This window comes from Acipenser ruthenus, chromosome 9, assembly GCF_902713425.1.
Source record: "Acipenser ruthenus chromosome 9, fAciRut3.2 maternal haplotype, whole genome shotgun sequence".
NCBI classification, from domain to species: domain Eukaryota; kingdom Metazoa; phylum Chordata; class Actinopteri; order Acipenseriformes; family Acipenseridae; genus Acipenser; species Acipenser ruthenus.
The window spans coordinates 38280053-38302106 of record NC_081197.1 but is presented as its reverse complement, the minus strand read 5'-3'; the positions used below and the strand labels follow the sequence as shown (position 1 = coordinate 38302106).

At 36.7% G+C, this 22054-nt stretch overlaps 1 protein-coding gene across 2 annotated transcripts; it reads left to right on the top strand.

Moving 5' to 3' along the window:
* The first annotated feature begins 242 nt into the window (after positions 1–242).
* LOC117405526 (gap junction alpha-5 protein-like) lies at positions 243–20439 on the top strand. Of its 2 annotated transcripts, none has more exons than XM_034008640.3 (2): positions 243–385; positions 14864–20439. In XM_034008640.3, the coding sequence occupies exon 2, from the start codon at positions 14892–14894 to the stop codon at positions 15969–15971; it is 1080 nt and encodes a 359-aa protein (XP_033864531.1). In that variant the 5' UTR covers positions 243–385; positions 14864–14891; the 3' UTR covers positions 15972–20439. The 2 variants fall into 2 exon arrangements, with proteins under 2 accessions (XP_033864531.1, XP_033864532.1); XM_034008641.3 differs by lacking the exon at positions 243–385 and adding an exon at positions 7303–7378.
* The last annotated feature ends 1615 nt before the right edge of the window (positions 20440–22054 follow it).

Here is a 22054-nt window from a genome sequence, read left to right as displayed (position 1 = left end):
TGGCCCTCAGAGAGGGGAGTTGGAGATTTGTTTTAGAATTGCCTTTGTTTTCTAAATACAATCTAACTTCCCTTCTGATACAGATGCATTATTCTAATAAAAATAGAGTACCAGGGAGACGGGGGGGGGGATGGAGGAAATGCTGAAGCAATGCCAAGTATTTCTTACAATGCACCCTGCATAAGATTACATTTATCCTAATCTGTAAGCACTTCTTTAAATAAAAGTAGCCTGCAGACAGCTGCCACCGTTTGTCAGCTTGGGGTCTCCTCTACTCCGTCTGCCTTTTAAATAGTTGGTCAGAAATGCAAATAGAGAGAACCTGTCCATAACTATTCTTCCAGAGCCACAAGTGGAGTCAGCCTTATGTCTGGCAGCCTAACAGGTAACTTACCAGATGCATAAATACTTTCATGAGGCTGTTATTTTATACCGTTTAACTGGGTGTTGAAAGCTGGAAGTATCTCATGTACCAGACAGTAAGTCATTGCTGTGATATTTTAAAGTCTACAGAAATTGTTACAGTTGTTTTTAATAAATGTGTATGTTCTGTTATATATTTAACAGTTGTTAAAAAGTGCATATATTAACATTATGCTCATTTAAAGTGTATTGATACTTATTTATACTTGTTCAATACCGTACAAGTGTCAATGTTTGTTTTATTTAGTGTCGGGCAGTACTAGAAACACTGGTAACAATTTGAAATTTAGAAATGACTTGTTGGAAAGAAACATTATACTTTGAATAAAAAGTTATTATATAGTACTTTGGCATTTCTATTTAGTATACATATTATGTTATATATGTTTTGTTTGAAGTCAAACACATTCATTTTCAACTTCAAAGGTATATTATTGACAATAACCACATACATTGGGGAAAGTTGAAAAAGATGCTGTTTTCCTTTCATTTTCAAGATTTACCGGCCATTAATGAAAATAACTAGTGCATGTTGGTGTAAGTTAATAAAATATACTGTTTGTTTTTTTAAAGATCATTGTTGGCAATAATCAAGCATGTTGGTAGAGGCTGAAAAAAGATCATATCCCACATGCATAGAAATTGGTTTATACCATTAAATATTGAGCGCTCACAGTTCTGGATGTGAAACCAAAAACTTCCAGTGAAACGAAAGTTTAATTATTGACAATAACTACATTGAGTCCAACATAAAGTCTGTCCTTAAGCAAGTAAATATAACAGGGGAAGAACAGGGATACATTTACCACGTGATGGCTGTAACACTCGCTACAAGGAACAAAATGACGGATGGCAAGTCATTTTCCATGGAATTTAATTTTTCTTTAACATGCCTTATTCAGAAACACAATGATGTGATCATATGATAGCCTCTGGTGTTCAGCAAATTAGCTTATGAGTGTTGTTTTTTATGTCCAAAACCTGGAGGGTCGGGTCAGTGATGGATGTAACTTAAATTATGAATTACCCTGGTATTTGGCAAACCAAAATTATTTCTGAGAAAGTTTTGCTAAAAGTTAAATATCTGTTTTAATAATGGCAGTTTTTTTTATGTCATTCCAAATATTGTGTAAATACTACTGAGACCAATATAAACACAAACACACACACATATATATATATATATATATATGACAGGGTTGTGTAATATATACGCTTCAGGAGTGTTGAGGTTCATGACATGTCAGTTCAAGATTGTCACAAAAAAAAAAATCATACCAAAGAAACTGGTTTGATAAAATATTATTTTGTTCATTTTTTATTTGCGCTTGATTAATAAATATATTGATAAATATCCACAAAAAAGACTTTATAATGCGATTTTACAAAAAAAGACAACCAGGAAAAATGAATAATTGTTAATCAAATATTATTTTGTTGATTTTGTATTAGTGTTTGAATAATAAACACCTAAATAAATCAATAACTACAGTATAACAATCCTATAATGCCTCCAGAGAGAAAGCTCAGTGTCTGCTACTCTTGTCACACTTGTTAACAGATCTTCTTCAGCGGAAACACCCTGATATATGTGTCTGTGTTTGAAAGTTGCTACAGTTGCAGGGAAAACTGTGTCACAGACAAAGCCAGGAAGCGTTTAGAGAGCAAATCAGAAAGTATGCACACAACATGGATGCAAACAAATAATCCTAAGAAATGGCGTGAAGGATTGTGCTTTGTCCAAATGAAAAACAGAGCCGATTGGGCACCAATCATTAACAATCTGGCAGCGTGGTTTAATATAGAACCTGTCATGAACCCAGCTGAAACCCCTCATATTCTATCTGCAAGGGACTGGACAAGGCTTCACTAAATGTGCTTGCAAATGTCATGGCAGCTTGACATCCTGCAACAAATAGAAATTGTATACATGCCCAGCCTTACACAATCCATTTTAGAATCAGGCAGGTGTCAAACACAATTTGAGAATGTCTGTCTTATTGTTCAAAAATATATACTACTCAAACACTAAAAATTGAAAAAATAAAATAAATAACACAATGAACATACAGTCAAAAAAGTTGTTAAGGCATTAGCTTTTTTCATCTTCTTCAATACATTTTGCAATTGCCCCTCAGTTCTGATGCAAGATAATGCCTGCTGTCATACTGCCAGGATTGTCACTCTCCAGCAAGAAGTCCAGACCTTAATTGAGTATTACCACCTTTAGGAGCTTGTCAGACGTTGTGTTTGTCAGCATTGCTACCCTCCATTGACATCAGAAAGCATGGTTGGTATTGCACTGACTGAAGAATGGGACAAGATCCCTGCTGCCTGATTAGAAGCAAGCCACAGGAGCCAGTACTAGATACTGAGACATTTATATGGACCATTTTTAAACGGTATGAAAAATTGATCTTCACAGACCAAGCCTAGAGGCATTTTGATTTGAATGAGTCTTGTGTGCAAATGCATGACGCTGATTTTACTATTGCATCATTTTACTCTGTACTGAGCACATGCAATTACATACAATCAAAGATAGTTAAGCTGTTGAAATATTTCCATAATAGTGGGGACAATACTAAGGTAGATAGAAGTAACATTATATTAAGACAAATGCTGTGTCCACACATACACATTTTGGTTCATGCATGAAATTATTCTTGAAAAGAATACAACACAACATTTAATAAGAGGATATTAAAACATACTAATAAATCTGTTAATAAAATAGGCTATTGACAGCCTCATTATTATTATTTTTTATATATAATGTAAAGGGTTTGAAATGTCTTCAAAAATACTTCTGTCAGAGGACATACCATATAGGTAATAAAACAAGAAAAACAAAATTAAAATGTACCATTAGCCTGTATCACAATGACATTAAATGATGATGTCTGCTAAATCTGTACTTGTAGTGCATATTTGAAACAACTGAATAAACAGGGCACATTTTTCTTGCTGCTTTTTTAGGAAATACCTATGGTGTCAATAAATGCTTGGCATGCTTTTGATATCTGTGCTCATTCTCGCTGTACTTTGTTCACTTGGTGAACAGCTTCCTGTATCTAACCTCCTGCGGGTTATTGCAGTCTCTGGCAGGTGCGAAACTGTAAAGTTCATTCAGTGGAGCCAGGTGTCTGAATTGAAAACCTGGCCTCAATAGAAAACTGTTCTGTAGCCCATTTGATTGCTAAAGCCAGACTTCTTTGATTTTTAATGAATGCGTGTTTTGGGTGTCTATGGGAATGATTCGTGTAAATCTTAACATTTGTGTAAACTTTCAAGAACACCAACTCCTTGGTTTATCATGGGTTTATCAGAGTTTAATATGAATCCGCTAATGTGGGGCCATGCTATATAACAAGACACAGCGTATTACAATGTACTCTGTAGATACATATTTAAACAACTATATGTTGCTAGTAATTAGTAATTATGTTGTATGCAGCAGTGAAAGTACAGCACAGCGAGAAGCAGCATATACTGTAGCTATATTAATTGCTACTAAAATGTTCAATGGTATACAGTCTCCTACAGTAATTAACACCAATCAGGCATTTTTCTGGTGGTTAAATCTGTTTGAAAGTCTATTTAAAAGATCAGCCATAGCCAGAAGTGTAGTATACCCGAAATGCAGTGTATCGAGGAGTGGTACATTGAGGCGTGGATGTACTTTGTGAAAAGATGCCCCAGGATGGACTGTTGACTTGAATTTCTATGCTTCTAAAGAAGTTTTTTTCTTAGATATGAAACGTAACAACATCAGGTTTCTTTTAAAGTGTCATTACAATTATTTTCCCATGGGTTATCCCAAATTAGAGACTTGTTGGTTACAGTCTACAGCTTGTCTGATGTGAACAGAATGCCACACAAGACCTCAGTGTCGGAGCTGGGATCCTTGGCAGTTTCTAACTGCAACTGTCAGGTCATGCCTCAAGCATAATGTGTACATTTCAATAAAAACATACAAAGAAAATGACATGCAGTTCAGTCAGCCGGTCCACATGATATCACATGCATCAGCGCTGTAGAGAACATATTGTTTGAATGCTTTCATTGTGAGCTCAGCAGCCTGCAACCACAGTTGGCATCTAGCTTTAAACAAGTAGCACCCTGTTATTTAATGTAACATTAAGCAATTAACTTGAAAGCTAGGCTTAGAAGCACAATCCAAACAAGTACCATCTCTGCATCTCATGCAATCTTTAGACCCTAGGTGCAATAGAAATACCAGTGTCAGGTATATAGGAGGCTGTGCTTTGAAACACTTCAGCACAGTGAGAGCAACACATTGACACTGACTGGATATAGAGAAGGTCTTGAGGTTTGTGTTGCTTACATTGCAATTTTTGTTGGATTGTATTAGAATCTTTTAAATATTGGAAATACACCAATACTGGCTTTAAAAACAAAATCTGATTTATTGACTATGAGGTACATCAAAATTAATAGAGTTCCAAAAAAGTTACAACATATGCCATAGTTATTTATTTTTCATATTTGAGATGTACCATGATGCAAACAAAATAACGTAAGAGGAATGGAGGTCTATCATCATAGATAAATAAAACAAAGATTATTTGACCAGTCTTTCCCAATGGCTTATAAAGACTTCTAGACACATTTTTTGCAATAGATTGCTGTCATTATTTCTGATCATTATTAAAGGGCTTACTGTGTTAAAGAAGACATATACAATTTAATATTAATGAGTAAACTGCTTCAAATATAATTTAAAATGTTTTGCCATTAAAAACTTCCACGGATTTAAACAACAATCCTGTATCACACAACTTATATTAGATAAAAAAGTACATAAAAATACTATTAAACAAAAACAACTGCTTCTTAATAACTTCGTACTGTACAGTGACTTCTGTAAATATATATATATATATATATATATATATATATATATATATATATATATAAATGATTATGCTATCTATATAGAATAGTATTCCTGTTATGTATTACGTATCCTCCACTACAGATTATGGGTTTAGATTTTTATACTGTATCTGTTTTGAATGTATATGAGTACATGACTGTATTACAAGATCACATGTATGTCATTTGAAAATGTATTGTAAAATATTTTAAAAGAACTAAATGGTAAACCCACAACCAAAAGGATAGGGTGCTGAATAAGGCAGTATAACACCACTCCAGGATAAGGCAGCCTACCAATGTGCACAGCTGCTCGAATCTCTCCTGGTGCCATACATACCATCTTGACTCACACTGAGCCCTACCCGGTATTCTAAAGTAGGAAGTCATTTATTCCAGTAAACAGAACCTGTTCTTTACTTACTATATCTGGCAGGTGTACTTTCGCTGTGTTTTATCATTGTAACCAGTAATTCTGACAGCATGTGGCAACACGCGCTTAAAATTGTTTACATTTTTAAAGCTAACTTTTACAGAGCTACAGAATTCCTTAATGGGTTAATAATATATGTACATATAAGAATACTATTGCAGGTCACTTTGCATGTATATTCTGCTCCATTTCCCGTTTAGTCTAACCATATGTTTGTTCATATAAAGAATTTGTCCTTTTCAATTCACTGTAAAGCTGGTGCTTTCAGGTTGTTTTCTAACGGGTTAAGTTGTTGATTCAGCTGTAAGCATTTTAAATACTTATGCTATGACTTAGCTATAAACCTCTGTGTTGTTCATGATCTTTAAACAAACATCAAATAAAGGTGGTGTAAATCATTCTGGACAGTGAGCCCTGCCAGAGTCCCGTCAGGTGCATTGTTTTGGAAGTTTAAAATATCAGTTGTTCATCGACCCTCTTCCTGTCCTTTGCCTTCTGTTGCAATCGGCTCATTCAAACGATATCCTTTGGCAGTCAGAGTACTAGGAAACTATATTGTTTAAAATGACTTCCTTCTGAAAAAACACATGACCAAATAAACGTCTCAGCTTTGAACAGATGGATATTTCCTACTTCCCTGATAACCGAATATCATGTTCTGTTCCCACAAGCATAACCCCATTTGCATCGATATAGTCAAAAGGCAGGGTGGTGTCCAGATTCTTTGGAAATGTTAATGTCTCATATAGTCATACCAGGTTCAGTCCTCCAGTGGGCAGTGTTATAAAGTGTTTCTAAATCTATATTTTCAAGGTCTATGACTTCAACTTCTTGAATCTTAACAATTACTAGACAATGACAGAATCTGCCCTTTCTAGGAATAGTGGCTACGGACTAATTACAATTTTGTAAAAAATGTTTTTGAATTCTGTACCTGCAAATTCTTAACATTTAAGATGTGCATGTCAGTACTGGGACATAAAAAAATGTAATTAAGCCTTTCTTGTTGTATAATGCCTTGCTTACTCATTTTATTACAATGAAGAAATGCTCTAAAAAAAAAAGCATTGGCTCAATGACAGTTTGCATGATGAGTTGCAATGGACTAATATAGCTCAGGATCCCCATCTTAACATGATGACCTACAGTGTGGCACTGAGTGACACTCACACACACACACACCACTACTGACTGACATTTTAGGCTCTTGTAAGCTAAACACAAACTGTGCCACGTTTCAGATTTAAAATGCATTATTTAAAAAATAAAAATGTTTTGAATTTGAATAAAGTAGACTAAGTATGAACATACTTTAGTGGTTGATGTGTCTCATACCGACCCATTATTAGTAGAGCTTGATTTGTTGTATTGATTTATTTCAATTTGTGTCTGTATCTTCTCGTTTAGACTCCTCCAGTGTTAAAAAAAACAGACTTCCTAACAAACACCCCCCCCCCCCCTCACTGAACACGCATAGATTATATGAAGCCTTGCCCCCTCCTCTGGAAACTCTTTAAACACAAGTGCTGCTTCTGTCCATGTATGAGCTGAGAGTTCAGGAACATCCAGTGACTGCTGCAGTTTACTACTGTCTCAGTGCTGTTCCTACTTCCATTGGAGCTGGTAAGAATTTGTCAAGTTTTTTAGGTGCTGGGTACTGAACTGTCGGTTTCCAAAGCTGTGCTGTTTTTAACAAATATTAACTGGAGTTTGAAGAACATGTACTTTATATATATATATATATATATATATTGTTATAATCTATTATAAGGATCTTCACTGGCCTTGTAAGTAGTACTGTAAAGTGCTTTAACTGTATAATGGTTACCTATGGAATGACATCTTCAGTCTGGACTTCTGAACAGTGTACTGGTGTGATTATCAATGTAGGTGTTAAGGTAGCATAGTAAGCAAGTTCATTCTGTGGTTTTATTAAAGGTTATTTAAAAGAGGTAATCCACAACTCCGCATTTTTGTATGGAGAAAAAAGCTACCATATTTATCTAACTTCTAAGTAGATGTTATGGCCAACACATAATGTATTGCATATGATGTTTTGTAGGCTGTATTGTAAAGACAATAAACTAAAGAGGGTATAAGTAATATACAGTATTATATGGGATACATCAATTGGGACTTTTGTGGTGTGAGTTTTGTTTTTAGAAGAACAAACAAGAATACTACCCCTATGACTGGCTGCTACTGACGCGTGAACGAGAGTTCAAGTTGTATGGAGTGTACTAGAACAGTTATTCAAATACAATATTCCGATATGTTTTCTGAAAAATATCTTTACTATATGACAGGATCAGAATTACTTTTTTCTTTTGTCCTAAATACTGTACTTGTCTAATTGTATATGTAGGTTACGGTACCTTCGTTTTTAAAAGTCAGTGCAGCTGCAGAGTTTTCACATTTACATGTAAAGTTCAAACTTGACAGTGTCATTGGTGAAGATTTCTGGATTTTGTCCTAAGTTGTGGCTGCCAAGCTCAGCCCTTACAGGGGACACATTTGGCTCACAGGTGGCATGCTGGCTAATCTTGAGTCTTGTAACGCTCAAACCTACTGGAGAAGCGGGCTGGCGTCATTCACGCTCCACTCAGTCATTACAAGATGGTGTCTTGTCAAAATTCTTCTCAACATGTTCCTGTTATTCAGAATGTCTCTGATATTTCGGCAATGTTTTGGCATCTCTTGGGGGCCTTTCTGTGAATTACATTTTTACATTTTCTCAGAACGTTGATTTGAATGTCATTGACGGGGTAGCTAGGGTATAAGAAACAGAGATTTTTTTAAAAAACCAACATCACAAATAGTGCAATCACAAAAACTGCTATCAATTATTTTAATGTACCCTCACTACCTTTAACAGGATGAAGATGCTAAGTTTACTATGTCTTTAAATAATGTATTACATTTAGTGTACGTATGTTTTTGACTGTAAATTAGCCAAATTAATTCCATTAGTATCTTCTGAAAATATATTTACTCTTTAAAGGCTTAAAAGGATCTATTCACTGTTTAAATTGTTTAAATATAACTGAAGCCAATTAAACGTATAAAAGGGATTTTAAGAACCTGGTTAATACACCTGTGTATAGCTTCAACATAATTGGTTAAAAAAAAACAATTCTTACTTTGTCTCACTATGTCAGTGACATAGTGAGATGATTGACGTAATAAAAAAATATAACTGCAGTTCTCAGGACCCCCCCCCCCCCTTGTTGGACACCAGAAACATAAAAATATTGTGCCTCTGATTCCCACTGACCCTTCTCCAAAGTAGAGCTCAGTCTATGTTATGAGAAAGGTTGTTGCTGTCTGCCCAGGGCTGCAGAGTTCTTCAGTTTTCACAGAGTGAGGCTGCTATTTATAAACTGCTGACATGTTGTCAGACCTTCCCCAGGGAACGATGCTGAACTTTCCATTCTCTAGAACCAGAATGTCACGAAAACCTCTCAAGGCAACTCTAGTAGAATTTCCGAGGAGAGTATAAACATTGATACTCCCTTCCAGATAAAAGCACAGTATGTATTATATGTGGTTTTCAGAGCTGAAAAAAAAATCCTTTGAAAGTTCTGAAGGACCAGGTAGTCTATTTAGCTAGGGAATGTGGACTCAGTGAGCTTGTTAGATGGTCAATCTGATGTAGACTGTCTCCCATATTGAAGTGGCTACCTCCTTGGCATGATTGAAGGAGATGCTTGGGAGTTTTATTACTGTCAATGGCCCTGGGGTATATAATGACAGGGAAACCCCTCCCAACTATCTCTAGTAACTTTCAACATACTGGATTGCACTACTGTCCAATAACTATCAGTAATCTTGCATCAGAGAGCAACTGCCTAAGAGAGGAAGGCCGTGTAGCTTGGTGTACATAAATTGCCAGCATGCTACATTAATTTATTAACATGTTTTAGTAAATATCTACAACAAAGTATGCTGAACTGAATCATGATCTGAAATTGTTTATTATTGTAAGTGAACAGGGGTATAAGTAGGGCCCTACTTAATTCGCGATATTGCGTAAATTGCGGATCCCGCAATATTAGGCTTCTACCGCAATGTCTAACAGTGCACCGGAGCAGCGTTGCAAAACACGGAACCTCTGCAAGTGCTACCTCTGCATGTTACAAAATCTCAGGGCTTGACTTTTACTTCACGGCACACACAATCAGCTGCTGGAATTTGCAACGTAGCCTGATTATTCTCCCCGACTTCCCTCCCCAGCAAAAATGTCCACGTTGGCTCAACAATGGCCCAACATGGGCTGAAATATTGGCCCATAACTGGCAGCCAGTGTGTGCTCCACGTGGATTTGCACATAGGGGCCATTGTGAGCAGCCAGCACTGTGCCATTGTGAGCAGCCAGCACTGTGCCAATGTGGGCAGCCAGCACTGTGCCAATGTTAGCAACCAGCACTGATCCAATGACTTGGGGCCATTCTGGCAAATCCACGCAGGGCCCACAACGGCTGCCAGTTATGGGCCAATATTTCAGCCTGTGCTGAGCCATTACTGGGCCAATGTGGACATTTTTGCTGGGATGTAGATTTGACTATTTCCCCCCTCATGTACAGATCAAGAAGGCGATATGACGTTATTACAATGGAACAAGAGTCTAAAACAAGTACTCTGTGTCAAACACAAAAATAAGACACTGTATTAGCTAACTGCATACAAAACACTCCGTGAACACATAAATATTTCACAACATACACTAATCATTTTAACTTAATTAAACCTCCTTTTTAGTGTTTTTTACCTGAAACTTTTTTTAGTATTTAATCAACATACCCCAGTTCCCGCCATTCAATTTTTTTGGAATTTTTTAAAATTTTTTTTATTTTTTTAATAAATAAATAGAAAATAAAACTAATTATGAATTTCCAAGACTCACAGAAAATAAAGTACCAAAAAAAATAAGAATCTTATAACTTAAATAATTATTTATCACTAAACAAATTAGTTACTGCTGAATCTCGTAACTGCCGCTTCTACAACAGTAACAAACTCTCCCAGTCAAATCACTATACTAAGATGTCAATCATGATGGTTGTCTATTATGATTGGTGGAGTGGCCAGGAAAAGGTGGGTACAGGCAATCTGCAAATTATTATTTATTAATTATTTCTTAGGAGACGCCCTTACCCAGGGCGACTTACAGTTGTATACAAAAAAATATATACTGTATACATATCAAGAATTGCAGTACAATTTGAAGAAAACTTTTGTGATATTTTCTTAACAGTCTATATTTTTATTTTCACTGAAAAAATATCTAATGAACAGAATATAGGTGGTTTGTCTTCATCTTTGTCATGATATTTATTTTTTGTTTTGAATAAAATTTGATTACACAGAGTGGGGCCCTCACTGGCCCATGCATCAGCCCAGCTATGGTGACTGTAAGCTGGTACACCCGTGTTGGTCCAGTGCGGGTTTTACATGGGCTGCCTATGCCCATGGTGCTCGCTCTGTGCCAGCATGGGCCCAATGAGTACATTTTTGCTGGGTCCTAAACTAGAGTAGTAAGGTACACGCCACATCTTGCGCTGCTATTGAGTTTAACAAGGTGTGTGTTATGGGATTGTGACAGACAGTGCCACATACTGGTTAGGGCTCTGGACTCTTGACTGGAGGGTCGTGGGTTCAATCCCAAGTGGGGGACACTGCTGCTGTACCCTTGAGCAAGGTACTTTACCTAGATTGCTCCAGTAAAAACCCAACTGTATAAATGGGTAATTGTATGTAAAAAAAAAATATGTATGTAAAGAATAATGTGATATCTGTATAATGTGAAATAATGTATAATGTGATATCGTGTAACAATTGTCACCCTGGATAAGGGTGTCTGCTAAGAAATAAATAAATAAAAATACTGTACTCAGGCATATAATGAAGTACTATGTAGTCTACGTCCTAATTCGGTGCATATAACCTGCACTGCACACATTCGAAGTCTGGCTAGCAATCGGTGGCATAACATTTTTCTAAAGTTGACAAATTCACTGCTGCAATGAAAAACATTAAAACACTGCCCAGCTCACAAACAGCGTTTTAAAGCTTTTCTTGCAGAAAAACAGTAGACCAGTCATGATCAAGAGCTTCTCTGTCCAAAACCAGTGGTTTCAAGCAGTTCTATACCATGCTGAGCATGTTAATGTATACAGCGAGTTAATTGAAAGTGAAATGAGGATTTCACCTGATACACTATTGGGCACTTTAATCTCACTTTAAGCAACACATATTTGCCGCTTGACATTGAGTTCATTACACAGAATGCCAAACCATTGATGAAAACTATCAGATCTTTTGAGATGTTCTGCTTATATCTATGACGTATAGATCACCTGTAGTTCTACAGTGGTTTCCAAAGTTAACAAACAGCAAAGCGATCTCTATCAATCTTGCCAAATTCTGTAAATGTTGAGCGTGCAGCATCTCGGTATGGACAAGTCTTCACAAAGCAATGACAGGACGTGCATGAGAAGACTGCCAGTGGGTGTTCTGCTCTGACCTTCAATGCTTCTAAAATGCAAAGGTCTAAAGATAACTGGAGTCGATATTGTCCAGCATTTTTGTTACAACTATTAATACCTTAAAAAATGTACTGGGGAGACTATAGACATGTTTTTTGTTTGTTTATTTTGTTTAGTATGAATGCATAGTTACGGTAAAAACATTTCTGGTTATGCAAATACATTACACTATGTAACACAATTTTTGTTCCTGGGTAGTAAGTGTTATTTCCTAATTGCTTATGCCTCAAAAGTATAGAAAATAGCTATTATTCCCCACAAACTTTGCCTTTGTGACCAGGACAGTGATATTTTGAAATTTACCTATTTCCAATGAGAAAACGGGCGAATTTGTGTATTTTCGTTCACATAAAGTCAGAAAAAAACAACATATGAATCCAAATTAACATGTATTTATACTAAAGTAATACAAAAATGACTACAAAAGATTTAGAAGTGAGTAGTTTTTCGAGATTTACGATTATACTGTAAATCACTTTCAGGAATCAGCCCCCAAATGTAGTCTCCCATCATGTTCTCGTTATACTGTCCTTGGTAGCGGCGTTCAAAGTCCAGTATATCCTGGTGGAAGCGCTCGCCTTGCTCCTCCGAGTACGCTCCCATGTTCTCCTTGAATTTATCAAGATGAGCATCAAGGATATGGACTTTGAGGGACATCCTACAGCCCATTGTGGCGTAGTTCTTCACCAGAGTCTCAACCAGCTCCACATAGTTTTCGGCCTTGTGATTGCCCAGGAAGCCCCGAACCACTGCGACAAAGCTGTTCCAAGCCGCTTTCTCCTTACTAGTGAGCTTCTTGGGGAATTCATTGCACTCCAGGATCTTCTTTATCTGTGGACCGAGGAAGACACCGGCTTTGACCTTTGCCTCAGACAGCTTAGGGAAGAAGTCTTGAAGGTACTTGAAGGCTGCCGACTCCTTATCTAGAGCTCTGACAAATTGTTTCATAAGGCCCAATTTGATGTGCAGTGGTGGCATCAGTACCTTCCGGGGTCCACCAGTGGCTCCCACTTGACGTTGTTCCTCCCCACAGAGAACTCGGTCCGCTGTGGCCAGTCCCGCCTGTGGTAGTGCGCCTTGGTGTCCCTGCTGTCCCAAAGGCAAAGATAGCAGGGAAACTTGGTAAAACCGCCTTGGAGACCCATCAGGAATGCCACCATTTTGAAGTCTCCTATGACCTCCCAGCCGTACTCATCATACTTCAAGGCGTCCAGCAAGGTCTTGATGCTGTTGTAATCCTCTTTGAGGTGCACCGAGTGAGCCAGGGGAAGAGACGGGTACTTGTTACCATTATGGAGCAGCACGGCTTTGAGGTGCATTCTTGCCAGTCCGACGTTTGGAAGGGTCCACCATGCAGAAGTAGCAGTTGCTTGAGTGGTCAGTGGGTTCCCACCAAATTCTTGGGATAGCGAACTTCATGGCTCTCTTTTCCCCTCTGTACCATCCTACAAAAATACATTTATTTCACCCATGACTAATGTGTAAGAGATTCGCAACATTTTTCATATATGATATATTTTTTCAATAACATTGAAAATTGTAAAACATTTGAAAATTAAAAACTTTTACAATTTTAAAAATTTTAACAAATTTTATAACATAAAATTCCGAGCAACAATTGTCCATCCTACCTTCCAGAGTTTTTTAGCAGTGCTCGCAGGTGAAATGAGGTGCCCAGGGTTTGTCTTGATCCCCGACAGGCATGCCGAAATATGCCTTGTAGGCCTCACACATCTTAGCAGATGCTTCCACGGAGTACTTTTTCGCTCTTGTCTTGATAAATTGGCCTCAGACATAGCAAAATGCGTCTGCCGGATGCTTGCAGCCTCTTGATGCCATCTCAGAAAAATGCAGATATGTATCCACTTAGGCAGCTGGAACTAAACTGAACTGGTGGGCTTAAGGCCCCTGTATTTATACTACTATTTATATTACTGGAAAGTTCTAGAAAGTTCTAGAAGTTACTCCAAGTTTACTCAGCACTGAATCTATCTGGAATGTTCTGGAAAATAGGTAAATTTCAAAATATCACTGTCCTGGTCACAAAAGCAAAGTTTGTGGGGAATAATAGCCATTTTCTATACTTTTGAGGCATAAGCAATTAGGAAATAACACTTACTACCCAGGAACCAAAAAAAAAAAAAAATTGTTACACGGTGTTATTTGGCATACAAAATAATGCTACACTGTTTTTATCATTTCAGCACATCATTTTGATTTAATAAAAAAAAAATGAATAGCTTTGGATTTTGTAAATTACCGCAATTATTAAAGAGCTATAATTATTTTCTGCAATTTTTCTTACTTTGCCCGCATGTGAGCCGCAATTTTTTTTTTTTTTTTTTTACAGTGATTTAGATAGGGGCCTAGGTATAAGCCTATAAACTAGGAGATAGGCTGAGATAGGCTGAAGCCACAACAGATGAGCTGATGTTCAAAATTAAGTTCATGAGGTTTGACAGAATGCTGATGCCTCGTAATAACCTATCCAGGTAAATATGTGTACTGGATGAATACATATTTAATGATAATAAAATATTTTTTTCTGCCTTGTTTTTGTTAGGCCTCTTCGCAGCTAGGTGCGAGCAGTAATGGGTGACTGGAGTCTTTTGGGAAACATCCTTGAAGAAGTACAGGAGCACTCAACGATAGTGGGAAAGGTCTGGCTCACTGTGGTCTTTATTTTCCGTATCCTTGTCCTGGGCACTGCAGCCGAGTCCTCCTGGGGAGATGAGCACAGCGACTTTGAATGCGATACCCTGCAGCCTGGTTGCACCAATGTGTGCTACGACAAGGCTTTCCCCATCTCACACATCCGCTATTGGGTTCTTCAGATTATATTTGTTTCAACCCCCTCCCTCATCTACATGGGACATGCTATGCATACAGTCCGCATGGAGGAGAAAAAGAGACTCAGAGAGCATGAAGACAGGGCCCAAGGTGGCAAAGAGTATCTAGAAGACAAGGTGGACGTATCAATGAAAGAAGAAGCCACTGTCAAGATCAAGCTCAAGGGGACTTTACTCCAGACATATGTCTTCAGTATCCTCATCAGGACTGTTATTGAGGTGGCTTTCATTGTGGGTCAGTATCTTATTTACGGGATCTTTCTGAAACCCCTCTACCACTGCCGTAATTGGCCTTGTCCTAATCCTGTGAACTGCTTCATGTCCAGGCCAACTGAGAAGAACGTCTTCATAGTGTTCATGCTTACTGTGGCGGTCTTCTCACTGTTTCTGAGTGTGGTGGAGCTTTACCATCTTGGATGGAAGAAGTTCAAGCAGTGTTTGAGAACCTACAACTCCTCCCCTAACCCTGTTGCAACTGCCCCCATCTCCAAGGAACCTGACGCACCAGCCAGACCCTCTCAGGCTTGCACACCTACACCAGATTTCAACCAGTGTTTGGTGGCGACCAATGGCCATTGCAACCCTTTCAATAACAAGCTGGCCCACCAGCAGAACTCTGCCAATATGGCCACAGAGCGTCACCATAGTCGTGACAACTTGGAGGGTAAAGATTTTCTCCAAATGCACTACCTGCAAGGAAGTGAGACCTCCAATAGTTCAGCTGCCCCTCCTGGGCATGAGAACCTTTTTAAGGATAAACGTAGACTCAGCAAGGCCAGCGGGTCCAGTAGTAGGGTGAGATCTGATGACCTAGCAGTATAATCCTAAATGCTGAAGCCAACCCATTTATCCCTATGGGTTGATTTATTGCACTGTAGTAGTGTGGTTTAGCAGCAATATATACTTTCTCTGGGCTAAGTGTGTTGTCAACTTTCCCTTCCTATTGGAGTGCTGGTCGGTCTGCAAGAGAAAACTCAAATTTGGAATCAAATGTTACTGTATGTCAACTATAGCTATGGATTTAACAATTAAAGAAATTAATTTCATATTACCCTTTTAAAATGAGGATCATAGATAGCCTTTCTGAGATGTGCAGTGGTTCACTGTGTAGAACAATACATTGCAATACATACATATAATACAGCAATGTCAGAATGATATATTCTCCTCCTCAAAACGAACTTAAAGCCACATGGAAAGCCCTTATCAATTGTTATTTAATAAATTACAATGATTGGTTATGTTGCATAATAACCCAACCCACATAGAAAACAGACATACACAGATGCAATTTTTTGTTGGTAGATTTGAACACTTTACTTTTTTTTTTTTTTTTTTTTTTAAATTAAGTCGTTGCCAATTATTTTTTATTATTTTCTCCCAATTTGAAATGGCCAATTATTTTATTACGGTCGGCTCACCGCTATCACCCTGCGCTGGAGGGCGAAGACGAACACACGCTGTCCTCCGAAGCGTGTGCTGTCAAGCCGACCGCTTTTTTTCACACTGCATACTCACCATGCAGCCCAAGAGCTACAGCATCGGAGGACAACGCAGCTCTCGGGCAGCTTACAGGCAAGCCTGCAGGCGCCCGGCCAGACTACAGGGGTCGCTGGTGCGCGGTGAGCCGAGGACACCCTGACCGACCTAACCCTCCCTCCCCCCGGGCGACGCTCGGCCAATTGTGCACCACCCCTTGGAAGCTCCTGTCCTCGATCGGCAAAGGAATAGCCTGGATTCGAACTCGCGACTTGCAGACTATAGAGCGCATTCTGCACTCACGTGGAGCGCCTTTACTGGATGCGCCACTCGGGAGCTCCCCTTGAACACTGTCCTTAAACAGAATATACGTATGGTGCGCCATTTGTGCAAAAACTATCCAGCCATTCATTTGTCAATTCATTTGTCAATTTGTTTGTCAATTCATGAATTGGTCCATTTGTCCAGCAATTCGTCCATAAATTCATCAATTCATACAGTAATTCATAAACGTATTTGTTAATTCATCTACTAATTCATTAATTAAAGCAGTAAATACAGCTACTGCTGATCACACGTCATAGATTATAACAGCTTTCGGAAGTAGGTAACGGGAAATTTAAAAGCTATATCATATCAGATATATTTTATTACTATTTTAGTGTATGTTAATTATTTGTGAAATCATTTTATAACAAATATACGGATGAACATTACGCCCTTTCTAATAAACTGCAATATTATTGGCTGAAGCAGTTCTGAGTGAGGCTGGATTTTCATTGGTTAAAATATTAGTGTGTGCTCCCATTGGCTAGAAAGGCTGAGTGTTTTCTGCACAGTGCAAAATTGACAGTTGGAAGTTTGTCTGTTTGTTGGGAAGTTCGTCTGGTTGATTGGAAATCTGCAGGTCAAGTGCCGAGCAAACGCTTCAAACTAAAGTTCGTACAGCCTTTCGTATTAATGACCAATTCATGAATTTGCAAATTAATGGCTGGATAGTTTTGGCACAAATGGCGCTCCATACATATGGAAACTACAAATATGTGAAGTGTTCTTTTTCTAGAGAACTGTCCTAACGTATCTAGAGTATCCCCACACGCCTAATGATAAGATAGCAAAGGTGGGAGATTAACCTCAGCTACTGTATTAAAACTAAAGCACTCCAAACGAAGCTCTACCAGGTGGTTCTTTATTAATGGTTATTTATAATCATTTAAACTGTAGTATGGACCCAATCATTCAAACTGTAGTTTGAATCCAAGCATTAAAACTGTAGAGCTGGGTCCAAATTACTTGGAACATTCAGAATTTCTTCTTTGTGTTTTTTACTCTTTTTATATTTAACCACATAGTAAACCACATCCCGCAGTAAGAAGATCCTCCAGTTTTCATCATTAGCTACAACCAGCGGTCCAAATAAACTCTGTACCTGCATTTTTTACGCATTAAAAAATCTGAAATACACACTAAATTTAAATGTAATGCGTAAAAATATGCAAAATAGCAATTTTTTAATGCCTAAACCATTATCATTAAAGATTGTACAGTATTTATCGAGATTACTCATGACTTTAAGGTAATGTTGCATTTTACCCCCTGAAAATACATTTTACTCTCTCAGTGTTAAAATTAGAGGGTAAGTTACTCCCAGACCCAAAACCTTATCTGGATTGCTGGCTACAAACATCACCTTTTTACTGTGATTATTTGATTGATTATTTCATTTTTTTGTAATATGAAATGTGGATTTGTTTTTGGTCTTTAAATGTTTGTTAATAATTGCACTGGATCCATTTATATTAATTTGCCTCTCATGGCCACAGTTCTCAATAGCTATAAGCTCAGTCCTATGCAGTATTAATAATAATGATGGTATGCATTATTCTTTAAATACTGAATACATGTGCTGCAGAACAGAATATGTAATCGGTTTGCTTGCAATACATTTAATACTTCTTCCTTGTGTGTTTTGTCTTAGTGTTGTAATATGCAGCAATCATCATCAGTAAGCACAACTAAAAGGACATGTTCTTGCATGTTTCAACCTAATGGACAGAAACAATATAATCATATAGGTTAAGCAAGTCATGCCCACGCCTGCCTGTATGCTTTGTTCTTTTTAAAAGCTTTGTTTCATTTTTTTTCTTTCTTTCTAATAATGTGATGTGATGTGTTCCCTTACAGTGAAGTAGTTGGATATGAAAAGTTTCATGCCTAATTTCTAACATTTCTAAATTAGGTGAAACTCATTCAAAATGGGTGTTTATTCAGATACTGAAATTAACATTTGTTTTCTCTGGTTACTTTGGTTGATGATTCCACAGTTTCAACAATTCTATAGTTTTAAGTTGAATTGTAAAATTAATTTAAAGCCTAAAGAATGATGCTTAAAGAAGATTTCTGAAAATATCAAACTTCATTAAATCAGTTCTAAATCAGAGATAATTAAAACTGCTTCAGAAGCCGTTTTATAGCCTGATGTGGAGTATGATTGACATTATAGGGATTTAATTGTTAAAACTGTTACCACAGAAAATTGGTGACTATTTTAATGTACATTTTGCTAGTTCATGTTTTTGGAGTAATTGTTCAGATGTGATTTATACTGCCTTTTTAATGTCCACTTACTATATATATATATATATATATATATATATATATATATATATATATATATATATATATATATATAGACAGAGGGAGTAGGTGGGGCTGAGAACGATGACACTGTTGCATTGAATGGAAAGAGGAAGACTTTGGCAGTTATGATTCCACAGACTGATTTATAGATAAATTATAGTAGCTCAGTATTGGAGCAACACAACTCAGAACCGCTCGGAATTATTACAAAGACCAAAAATTAAAGGGATACAACAAAAGTGAATTTAAAATCACTGTATTGCTGTTTCAGTGATACAGCACTGAATTGAGAAATTCCAATTGACTTGGTTACTGAACTTCTGATGAGAAACAGAATTTATTTGGCCACTAGATGGAGACTTTTTTTTTTGTTTGTTTACCTTGTTAAAGGACAAAACATTTAATAATGTATATTTTATATATAGATGTGCAGCTCTTTTCTTAAAATTGAATTATTATTAAACATGTATTGCATTGTGGTATCTAAAATCTGAATTTAAGTACATGTTTAAAGATGTAATCGTTTTTTTGTGTTTTTTTTCATTGTTGATTGAAAGTGTATCAGTTCAAATTAATGATGTTATTGATTGATGATTGGTAAAGAGGATGTGGTGGTGTATATTGCGCTCAATGTTCCTGAATGCATGGCTGAATACATTTTTACTACTCCGATGAGTTATTTCCATGCATTTCATATGAGAATATTGTGTATCTTTTCTTACTGATTGTTGAGACCAGAAGCAGTAAAGGCTCCTTCTTGGCTTCTGTTATATTAAAACTACAAAACTCATTTTGCCAATGTAGCTACTACTGGATTGTATTTTTCCCCATTTAACTTTTTGTTTTTTACAACTTTTTTATATTTTACAAACTGATTTGAGTTCAGATATTTGAAAGTCTTTTTAAAGATGGAAAAAGTGAGGGAAAATCAATTTTGCACTATATTTTGTATAAAGTTTTGTTTACTAATTGCTGAAGTAGACTTGTGTGTAAACCATATACTCTGCCTTGTTTAGCTTTAATGCTTTTTTGTTGTTTTCAATATTTTGTTGACTGCAAACTTGAATCTTCATTTAAAAACATCTGCATTGTTGTGTGCAAGTTTAAAATGTGTTATACAGTACATCCTGTACATTATTCTACAAAACGAATAAAGTTCATGCACAGTTTATCTGTGAGTGTTTGTTGTTATTTAATTGAACAATTAAAGCTGGTCATCAAATAACACTTCATTTTAGCTTACCACAATCCTATCCTAATCACCACTGGGAAAATGTATTCAAATTTATGAGCGACTCTATTTTTGTTGTTTTTAAATATCCTAGAGACCTACAATAGCAGTAGTCACATCCTTTCAAGTGGGGAGGAGTGGCGGAGGTCTATTTTAGGTTGACACAGATATGAATAAACTATTTTTATCCCAGATGGTTTACAAATACAGTGACAGAACATTTTTTTGTGAGATGAGTTAAAATAATCAACCTATCAAAAAGTACCAAAACTCTGCTGCAGAGTATACACAAATGTAAAATGATTAGCGTCTATTCAATCTGTTCTGAAAGATTATAGTAACAGGCAAGAAGAAATAGAACAACATTTGCTATTTTGTTGATGGGTGTGATTTTGCCAATTACAATAACAGACACAGAATTTTTAAGAACAAATCTAATATACTCACATCACAGTTGTGCCCCTTTAGCAGTGTATCATAGTAAAAGCAAAGCAAAGTGTAATAAATTATAGTGAGAGCCTGGTAAAACATAGGTAAGCATTGTAAAGAATAGCGAGATATGGTAAAGCATATTAACAAATATGGCGCAAACTACAGAGTAAACTACAGTAAATGCACAGTACGACCATGGGAAAAGCATGTGCATAAATGTAGTTCGAATATACTGTGGCAAACTTTTATAAGGGTACCCAGAAACCAATTATTGACCTATCAATCTTAAGAAAGTAAACCAGGCCCGATATGATCATTGTGGTGCAGACCAGAAAAGTATGAGTTACTGTTATTAATCTGTACAGAGGATACTGTTAGAAAAATATTTGTGGGGGTATTCTAAAGATATATCTCTATGTGCTAATAATGTAGATGTAACATGTATGTATTAACAAGTAGAGATAGATTATAAGATGATGTCTAGAAATAGCCAGTATGTTTACTAGAACATCGTAATATCAAAATATTTTACTTCACACTGTCCATGGATGTCCCTGGGGTCATGCTTACAATACACCCGGACAACGGATATGCCAACACTTTCACGAAAGAATGTTATTTAAAGCATGCACTGAGTATGTTCTCATTAAACAAAAAATGTATTTCATTTTCATAAATGAGAGACCCAGTATACATATATATTATTATTTTAACAGCTCAAAACATTAACAAATAATTGCACAAACAGTTTCATTTTACAAAACAAAGTGCAGATAGAAACTAAAAAAAAAAAAAAACGCAAACTCGTTTTCAGTTAAATGTGGCTGCTCGTTTTCACTGCATTTTCTCAGGTACAGCTAACCAAAGATATTGTATGTATTTTTATTCTATTAAATAGAATCTCTTTGAGCTAACCGTAGAAGTATTGCGCTACGTCAAAGGTCAAACGGCATACAAACATTCAAACTCGAGTCGTACTGAAAAATGTATCAATGTTCTATAAATGTGTTGGCTGCAAAAAAAACGTAACAGACAAAATATATATATATATATATATTTTAAAACAACCTTGAGTGACAAATTCAGCGACATTTTCAAGTTGTGTTAACTTTTTTAAGTTATG

Bases quoted from the DNA above. Each gene is read 5' to 3' on its own strand.
- LOC117405526 (XM_034008640.3), top strand. From the start codon at position 14,892: ATGGGTGACTGGAGTCTTTTGGGAAACATCCTTGAAGAAGTACAGGAG.